Source organism: Camarhynchus parvulus, chromosome 2 (genome assembly GCF_901933205.1).
Source record: "Camarhynchus parvulus chromosome 2, STF_HiC, whole genome shotgun sequence".
Classification (NCBI taxonomy): domain Eukaryota; kingdom Metazoa; phylum Chordata; class Aves; order Passeriformes; family Thraupidae; genus Camarhynchus; species Camarhynchus parvulus.
In genome coordinates, this window is record NC_044572.1 from 119,864,584 (window position 1) to 119,874,685 (window position 10,102).

Genomic DNA, 10,102 nt, shown 5'->3' on the forward strand with positions numbered 1-10,102 from the left:
CTTCAAACATAGGTCACTCTATGATTCTGTGATCTTCAGATGTTAAGAACAGATTTACACTTGCTGCTTCTTTACATAAAAAGATTTTCACACAGCTTTCTGATGCACTACAACTAAGCAGGAACCCTGCCCACTTAACAACAGCACACAGCTCAGTTTGTAATTTATTGTTGCAACTCATAAACTCATCTGTTACCTGCACAAATGCTTCCACAAATTTTCTTCCTCCAAATGAAGGTTAAGCAATATCTACATACTGCTAATTCAAACTATGGCTCTTTGAAACACATGACTCCAAACTGAATCTCACAAACGCTGTCACTTCAGAAGAGGTTTACAAAAAGAGACCAATTGAGACAATAGACTGTTTTGTGCAAGATTGTTTTATTAACAGACCAGACTTTGAAATATTGCAGCTGGGCATCTTTACCTGCAAGGCAAAGAAGAAAAAGGTATCATTAGGCACATGTAGATCTCAAACAACTCTGGCCACATGAAAAAGTAATACATTTTTACAGTTTGTAGTTTTGGCTGAAAACACTCATTTTGTCACTGGATTTAAGACTGCAGTAGTCTCACACACGGTAACTGATTTCTACATTAACATCTCTTCACTGCAAACAAAGATTTTGAGTACCAGACCTAACAGGATAAACATTTCCACCTTGAACCACTGATACCTATACTTGATATTTAAAGACATGCCAAGACATTGTGCATATTCTAACTTTTGCTGCATTCTCATTTTTGGCACATTTCAGAGACTGTTTACATACAAAAATGAAAGCAGAAAAGCTGACTTGGGTCCAGTTCCTGTAAAGTTTGCTTGAAAAACTGATGAAATTCAGTATGTTGCCAATATTTATGTTGCTTTCAAGCAACATATAGCAAATATGCTGCTTTCAAGTACTATGCTCTTTCCTCCCACTCTATACAAAGGAATCAGTACTGGAAGTCTACTTTTTTTCATTCACTTGAGAATATCACTTAAGAAGTAAGTGTCACATAGAACAAGAAGTAAAGACAAACAGCAGGAAACTATCTACTAACAGGAAAGAGGAATACTCTTCTTCAGATACACAGCTCTTCATAATGAGATTACCTGGAGAAAGTACTGCCTGTACGTCACCTGAACCTACTACTCTAGTTTGCCCACAGCCTCAGTAGAAACTACAACATTCTTCTATTTTCTGCATGTAGGTTACCTGAATTTTAAACATGCACTCTATTCACAACAGCAGGAAAAGAAAGTTGAAGAGACGAGAACTATCAGTTATCTTAGATTTAGTTTGCAGGAAAAGCACAGCAACTGCTTATAAGCATAAAGTAAGAAACTGCAAGGTCACTTCCTAAATTAAAAGATGAGGTAAAGCTCTAGTGTATACCACTTACATGGGATGCTGAGCTACAAGTCTAGTGAAAAACATGAGCAACTAGATGAATGAATATCCTTTGTTTGTCTGCCAAAACACCAACTGTTGCAGGAATGTACAACAACTGCAATAGTGAACTAGAAGCTTCCCATCTCTAGGAAGGGTCCTGAAAACAACATTATCAGTATACATCTGCCTTAAGTAGGGAAGATAGAGCAGAAAGGATCTATACTGCCTGTCTGATTTCTGAGCATAGTGCTGTTTTTAATGGAAACATTGCCAGAAAAGATGCAGTGTTTCCATTAAAAACAGCACCATGCTCAGAAATCAGACAGGAGCACACAGTCCTCCTCAGCCTTGGTTATGCACTAACTTCAAGGACACATTTGCCAGTACTGAACCTTGAAGTTTCTGCCACCAGCAGCAAAATTTCTACAAGAATAGTAATGGGAGTAACTTAACATCACCCCAGGCACCAAACGCTACAGCAATTCTGCTTCTCAGAGTTATCAACATCTTCCCATAGTTGAGCTAAAAAGCTCTTCAAGAACACTGTCTCCAGTAAGGAACTATCTTCCTGAAGCTGGAATTTCCACATGCCACGTAAGCAGTGCTTTAAAACTCTGCTGACTTCACAGATAGTAGATAACAGCACAACATGCAAGGAGCTTGAACTGAGGAAATCAGCGGCCTACAAAAAAGCTTCAAGAACTAATGCTGTCAATCAAATGGAAAGTATTTCCTAGATCTCCTTTAGCTCTTTGGACAGAAAGCAGAGCCTAATGAGCTCAATTTGCTGTGCATTGGTTATAAGAGTATTTTTAAAAGACTTGAGGGGAAAAAAACCAAAACAGCAAAACAAAACATAAAACTTCCTTCCCCTCAGAAACTTTAATTTCCAAATTTCAGAAAATTTAATTTCTGAATCATCTAAATGGAACTGTACCTGTTTTAAACTGTAAAGTCATAACACTACCCATTTTTATGTACCAATCCTCTGAAGGTAGAAATTCATATGAAAACTGAGTATCTGATCTAAAAGAAAAAACAGAACCTCACAAAAACCAACCAAACAAAAACCCTACACCAAACAAATCCCACCAAGCCAACCGAAAAAAAAAAAAAAAAAAAAAAACCACATTTTGACTCTGGAGGAGTTAGTTTGGGGAAAATTAGGTTTTTGTTTCATATCCTTTCCAAACACCTTAAGACAATGAAGTTTTCTTAAATTCCAGCATACCTGTCAGACCAAAAAGATATTTGACTGAAACTAAGATATGGGCAACACTGAAGGTAGTTTAGTGTCTAAAAAGCAAAGTGAAGTACAAGAACTTCCGAAAAATGGGTTGGCTTTGAATGGTAGAGACTTCTCACCAAAGCAAGAACAGCAGAGTGACAACAACAAATAAGACATTGTTTGGAGTAGGTCCTACTTTAGGACTCAGCAGTCACTGTTCAATCACTTTAAGTGTTAATAAACCTTCTCATTTTTAAAGGACAGATTACTCAAATGGGCAAATCAGTCTTTCAAAATTACCAACTTGGTCACTATATATGAAAGCTTTAAATGAATCATTCAGAAGCTTGAACAAGCTGAAAATTTAGACCAGTCCTAATCAGGCTTTTCTATAAAACCTGAAAAAAACATGGTACTTGCAATCACAAGATTTCAATCATATTAACAGGTTATTAATGAGGCTGAAAAGTTTTAGCCAAGATCTCAAGGTTTCCCAACATAAAATCAAATAAGGCTTTAAAACAAGTTATTGGTAATGTTTGTATTTCCTAAACATATCAGTGACACTGACCATTTAACTTCCTAAATGTTTAAGCTTTAGTAAGACTTCCAAAATAGAACCAGAACACTATATTGTTCAAGTAGCTTTATACTGTAGGTACCACCCAAGAATGAGTGAGCCTCTATTAAGCTTGAATATCTGACAAATGACAGCAGCCTGCAGAGCTGAACAGTTGACAGCCTTGGGCAGTATCTCACCATTAGTTCATTCTCCTTATGAGTCTGTTGATCTGGTCTTCTCTGTTACCAGCATCCCCACCTTCCACAAAGTGGATTGTTTTCTTCTTCATTCCACCCCGAGGAGAGGATAACTTGAAGGGCCAAAGGAAGTTGTTCACAACTTTGAAGTTCTTGCCAACAGTGTAAATTTCATGGATCACATCTTCCATGCAGATGATGCCAAGCTTTCCTAAAATTCAGACACAGTTTTCAGAAAGACTTCAGAGGCACTGGTCAATAACAAACTAAAAATTATCATGTTGTTACTGTCATGCCTACTTATTTTGATAAACTTCAGGAAGTCAGAAACCACTCACTTTGTCATGAAACTGAATGACTGACTTTTCCAATTAAAATGGATTAGCTGCAGCCAAGTCAACATTTAGATGGCATACTTGGCAAGAGGCATCAGTTTCAACTGTTAAATATTTGCTGTCAGCACTGAGAAACAACAAAAAACAACCCACACTTACTGAATCTTAGGAAAGCACTGTTCTTTGCAGAAAAGCTAGATTAAACACACCTAAATCACTGCAATGTGTAACTCAGGGAAACTCACTAGCTATTAAGTTAGGATGCTGAAAAAATGCTACAGCATGTTTCCTTAATGCTTTTCCAGAGTCTTCAGCAATATGTTACAAGTTAACTCTTGTAAAACAGTGCTAAAAAGACATTATGACAGAATATATGTATCTTTTGGATGCTTATCCACTGCACAGGAAAAGAAACAGGTATGACACAGCCTAATCGGAAGGAAAGTGCAAATCAAATGCCCAAAAAAGGGAGAGACTTGAGTGGTCACTTTCACTCATTCTGGCAGGACTGCAAGAGAAGGGAGCTTCCCAGAGCAGCCTGTATCCCAACTGTTCACCATGCTTTGCTTTTAATGAATACACTGATTACTACGCAGTTCTTTCCACAAGTTTAAAAAGTCTGTTTACCAGATCACAAAAGTCAAATGTCTAATATTAAAGTCTGAAAGTTCCAAGCTATGATGACTCATGCTACAGCACTTTTTCTTTACTCAAAGACCTACCTCATAAAGGTCAAGGAGGTTACATTTAACATTACAAATTTAAAAAGCTAAAATTTGATTCTTTACACCTGTTTTCAGTACTTTATGATGGAAGTTACTTCCAGCTTGCTTTGTATTAAACAATTAGGACAGAAGAAGAGATGATAACTGAACAGCAGTGTACTGCAGTGACACTTCAGGACAGCTGCCCAGCTGAGCACTGATCACCCTGAGGCACGCAGCTGGCTCCCCTTTGCCCAGCAGAAGTTACCAAGGCGTTTCTGGATCAGGCGGTTGTCGGTCAGAGCAATGCGCTGCTTGTTGATCTTGCCGTAACCTCGCTTGTAGATCAGCTCGTGCACGGACTTCAGGTTAGGGTAGCTGAAACAAAACAGTCACGTTCAAAAAAGGAATTTTACATCTTTGCAAGCCTCATTTCAGGGCAACTTTAACATTCCTGACTTGGACTTCCACATCAAACAATTAAAGACCATTTCAGCATGTCCCACATGTAAACACAGAAGCAAATCTCACAGCAAGTTCCCAAGAACACCAGTACCGGAGTGCAATCATACCTAGCAGCCATTACCTTTAAAGCACTGCCTTAACCACATTTTCAATTCAAAGACAGGAAAGCACACAGAAGATAAAAAAACCCTGCAAGTCCAGCACAGCAAATCGCAAAACCCACTCAACACTTGCACCCTGATTAGGTACAACTGGGCCTTGTGCCTTTCACTCACCCCCAGGCAATGTAGGGTTCAACAATCCGCAACATGTTGATAGAGGCTTTGTTGAGTTTTACAAAGGTGCCATTAAAAATCTGCCGCAGGCGAAGAAGCTGCAGAACCTTGCGAACCTTTGGGCTGACACCATTGGTACTGGAGAGGAAAGTGAAACAGCCTGAATTATCAACATCCCATAAACACGAGGCATCAGGTTAAAAAACAATCCCAAAACACAACAGCAATGCTCCCATACAAAAACACATTTCATGAATTACACAAAGCAAGTTTAGTAAATTAACTTACTATTGCAATATATTTCAGTATGAAGTTAAAACATCAATTTCCATGAAAAGAACCAAGTATTATACTGAAACAATTGAGAACTAGCCTTGCGCTGTCATGAACATAATTCTTCCAATCACACTTTTTTTTTAGTTTTCTGTAACACTTTACCAGAGTAGAACAAAACAAACACTTGAGGAACAGCTCAGCAGAATGTTTGGGAATAGGGGCATGTTAAGTTTATCAAGTTTAAGGCGAGAAAGAATAATTGTCTGCATATATTTTCAGCCTTGTCTTCTTAAAATTTAGGGATCCCTGAAGACAGCAAAATTATTTAGCCCTTAATTAAACACACCTCAAGGGCTTGTACAGTATCTACCAACAACTTCTCAAGCCACTTGTAGAAGGCTTTATCTTATTAATATATTTAAGCTCTCAGAAGAGTGAGGTAACAAGAAAGACAACTTCAATACTTTTGAACATAAAATTGCTGATATCTGTACCCAAGCTTACCCTCTTATCCTGATCACAAATGCCAGTTTGGGCTCAGCTGGCACGTAGTAATTGCCAGCTTTCCGGGCCATCCTGGCCATGCGGATCTCCTGCCTGTACATGTGCCTGTACTCCTTGTGGTAAGCCTGGGCTCTCGCATAGATGAGCTTCCTTTGTGCCTTGCGGTACTGCAGTAAATTGGAAATTGTTTAAAGTTAGAAAATGCCTTTTAACACATGAAAATCACCTTCAAGGAACACGCCATACTCTAGAACTGCCCCCAGGTAACACAGATCAGTATCATACAGCTCAGAACACACTTAGTGATGCTCCAGAGAAGCTGGCAAGCTGTTACACAGCAAGCAATGTTATCATTCCTGACTCTCCATCAGCACTGTGGTGATGAAGAATAATGGGTACAAATTGAAAGATGGACAATTTGGGTTAGATTTAAGGAAGAAATGCTGAATTGTGAAGACAGTGAGACACTGGAACAGGTTGCCCAGGGCAGCTGTGGATGGGCCAACCCTAACCGTGTTCAAAGCCAGGTTGGATTGGATCTTAGAGCAACCAGGTCTAGTGGAAGGTATCCCAGTCCATGGCAGAGGGGTTGGAACTAGATGATCTTTAAGGCCCCTTCCAATCCCCCATAGTTCTAGGATTCTCTGATCACACACCAAGCTCCCCTTACAAAGGCTATAACTTCTTGCCCTGTACATTAGAGAGCTGTACACTCTACCCTTAACTCTGCCCAGAACTTTGTTATCAGCCACTAAAAGCCTATTTTAGTCCAAAACTTTAAGAATATATCAACAACCTGTGAATTTCTGTACTGCATCATATCAGCAGTAGCAGCAGCTGCTACAACAGCAGATAAACAATCTGAGTCAAAGGATCAGAGAACATTCACCTTTTTTATAGCCAAAATCTTCTTCTGACGTTTGGCTTTCATGACCGCATAGGCCTGCCGCTTCTTCAGCAGGCTCTCGGGCACAGAGGGCACCTTCTTTACTCTAAATGAGAGCAAAAATAAAAGCTTTTAGCTGGTGGAAAGAAACTCAGTGACAGTACACGTGACACACACACCAAAACTCTTAAACATAACAAGCGCGCAGGCCTTGCTACCTTGAGCCATTCCACTGCATCTTCCTCATCCTCACTGTTCCTAGGCCTGGAACAGCATCCCAGGACAACTCCCTGGCACTGTATTGGGTGATTTTTGTGGTCCAGAACCTGCATCTTTCACATTTTGTACCAGATAAGAAACCCTGACAGACCCACCAGAGCTGCACACAACCATAACTACAAAGACCTGTCCTACACTTTGCTACAACCGGTAAGAAAACAAAGTCGTTCCAAGATAACTTCTCCCTGATCAATGAACGTTTCAACAGGTACTTGACAGAAAAAGCTTATTTGGAAGTACTGTGAAATTCATTTGACAGGATTCTCATGTTGCTCAGACTATCAGAGTGGGTGATGTTGGGAAGGACCACAGTGGATCATCTGGTCCAAGCTCCCTGCTCAAGCAGGATCGTCCCAGTGCACATGGCACAGGACTGCATCCGGATGGTTTTGAACAACCCCCGTGAGGGAAACTCCACAACCTCTCTGGGCAGCTTATTCCACTGCGTGGTCATCCGTACGGGAGAAGTTTCTCTTTAACTTCAGGCAGAGCTTCCTGACATCACTCTGTGCCCCGTTCTCTCTTGTCCCGGAGATTTAAAACTCTTAGACATGACAAAACTTGTCAGAACAGCGCTTGCAGAGCCACAACCACCCTGACGAGAGCCTACACCAGCCTGGCAGACAATCTCTCCCTGCTCCAGCCCCAGCACAGCCCTGCTCGCCCGCCCAGCCCGGAGGAACACGCCGCCCCGGCTCCCCATTCCCGGCCGCCACGGCGCTCGGGGCCTGCTCTCCCTCCCCACCCCGCCAAGGGCCTGCGGCCGCAGCAGCCACCCGCGGAAGGGCCGGGCCAGCGGCGGCTCCATCTCCGCCGCGCCGGTCCCTCCCCTCCCACCGCCCCCAGCCCCGGCGGAGGCGCGGCGGCCCCGGGGGCGGTGTGAGCAGGGCTCGGGCGGCGCGGCGACCGCGGATGGCGGTGGATGGCAGCGGGAGGGACGGGACTCACTCCTTGTCCGCCATGGTCAGCGCCGGAAGAGAGGGGCGTGCGCATGCGCGGCGCGCTCTTAGCTCATTCGCCCGCGCAGCCGAGGCCCTGCCCGTCAGCAGGACCCCGGGTTTGGACGTCCACCGTTGTGCCTGACCGCCGTGCGAGTGCCGGGGTGTCCGGTGAGTGCCTGAGGTAAAAGCGTCCGGGAACTCCTTCGGCGCAGCTGGGCTGGGGCCGGCGGTGTCCCGGGAATGGGGTGTGTCCCGGGATCAACTGTTTTCCGAGCACTGGCAGTGTCCCGAGCACCGGCTACTTCCTGAATATTGGCTGTGTCCCGGGATCGGCTGTGTCCCGAGCACGGGCTGTGTCCAGGGTGCTACCTATGTGCGGAGCACCGGCTGTGTCCCGGGCCGGGCGGGTCCCGCCTCGCCACCAGAGCCGGCCTTCCCTGCAGGAGGCTGAGGGCGAGCTCTGGGTGGCGGGGCTGCCATCGGTCTTGCATGCGGCAGGATTTCCCCTATTGCAGCCCTAAACCCCGTCCTTAACGCCACCTCCCGCCCGCGCTCAGTACCGCGGCGGGAATGGAGCTGGGGGGGAATGCTGCCCGCAGGATCCTTCACTGGGACGCATGGGCGAACGGGAACCACGGGCTGCCGGGTTTCTGCCGGGATGTGTTTTCGTCAGGTTGGACATCTTTTCGGTTCGCCATGCGGAATCAGTAACTGCACAGTGGAGCAGGGAGGGCGGCTCGGGGAGCAGCGCTGCCCAGCACAGCAGCTTGGAAGGCTGCTCAAGGTTGCGGCTCCTGTCTCATCCTGTGCGCGGCTAAAATCACCCTGGGAGACACCGGCACATCATTACACACACACACGGGAAGAAGAGAAATTAGTGGAACTCTGAGCAGCAGAGGACTGTCTGATGTAAAAAAACAAACAAACAAAACGTGTAGACATAAGGAATGCCGAGCTCTACGTTTACTGACTTTATTTGTTGCTAATTAACAGCACGCAGAGGTGTCGCACAGCAGTAACGCCTGAGAACATTACTGAAAGTGCTTTGGATCCTAGTTACAGGTGTATCAATATTATTTTTTTTATTATAGTGTTATTTTGTGCTAATACAGACGTTTGTATGACTTGATCTCATTAGCAGTATTATAAAGGGGGTGGATTAAAATCAGCACGCAAAACCACCTGCAATATCTACTTAAGAGGTTGTCTGCGCTTTCTTCCGAAACTTTTTAATTGGAATTTATGCTCAATCCGTGAGGCAGCGTTCACAAAGTTCCCACAACTTTTCTGAAAACTGGCGGCTACACACGGAAGCAAGCGCAGCGTTGTGCACTTAAGGCACACGGCTGCAGGCGAGCAGAGGCAGTGGGATGAGTCTTGCACACCCATGTGTGGGAAATCGCAAGGGCACGCTCTGGTCCTCATCCTCCGGAACTGGCAAATGGAGGAGCGGGATGCTCCGGCGCCGAGTGGCCGCAGGGTGCCCAGCTACAGGGAGCGGCCGCTGTTATCGCACAGAAGAAAATACTTTCCGTGTGCTGGCACCTGTGAGCTCCTATTTCAGTCAGCGTCAAGTGCGATATCAGTGACCTCTGTACCTAGCTGACAGACCAAGAAGCCATGAGGGTTTTCCTGAGCGGTTTCTCACAGCTCAGCAGAGGATCCGCAGGCACGCGGGCATCGTGCATCCTGCGGTGGCCCGGTGGTTCCAGTGGGCTTCCAGCTTCCCTGCGTCTCTAGCCCCGAGCACGAACCTTCAGCGCCCGTGCGCGTTGCTCTCACCCGCGCTGCGCCATCGCACCCGAGATGGCGCTCCGGCGGGGCGCGGCGCACCCCGGGACTTGTAGTCCGAGGGCGGACTGGAGCGGCCGGGAGCCGCCGGGACTCCCGCCCCGAGCAGCGCAAAGCGCCGGCCGTCCCGTTCCCGTCGGGGACCTCCCCCGGCGGCGGGGCGGAGCGGGGCGGGGGCGGGGGGTCCCGGGAATGCGGGGCGGGATGGGCCGGCCCGGGGGAGGGGCTCGGCCGCTCGGTCCGCCCTATATAGAGGGGCCGAGCGAGCAAGATGTTC

The 10,102-nt window shown here is 45.5% G+C and overlaps 1 protein-coding gene across 1 annotated transcript; it reads right to left on the reverse strand.

The window, feature by feature from the left end:
- Positions 1–365: 365 nt before the first annotated feature.
- Positions 366–8,173, reverse strand: RPL7 (ribosomal protein L7). Its single transcript, XM_030943259.1, has 7 exons — positions 8,042–8,173; positions 6,818–6,920; positions 5,929–6,095; positions 5,149–5,286; positions 4,677–4,786; positions 3,370–3,580; positions 366–430 (listed from the first exon to the last, which is right to left on the reverse strand). The coding sequence occupies exons 1-6, from the start codon at positions 8,053–8,055 to the stop codon at positions 3,372–3,374; spliced, it is 741 nt and encodes a 246-aa protein (XP_030799119.1). The 5' UTR covers positions 8,056–8,173; the 3' UTR covers positions 366–430; positions 3,370–3,371.
- Positions 8,174–10,102: the final 1,929 nt, after the last annotated feature.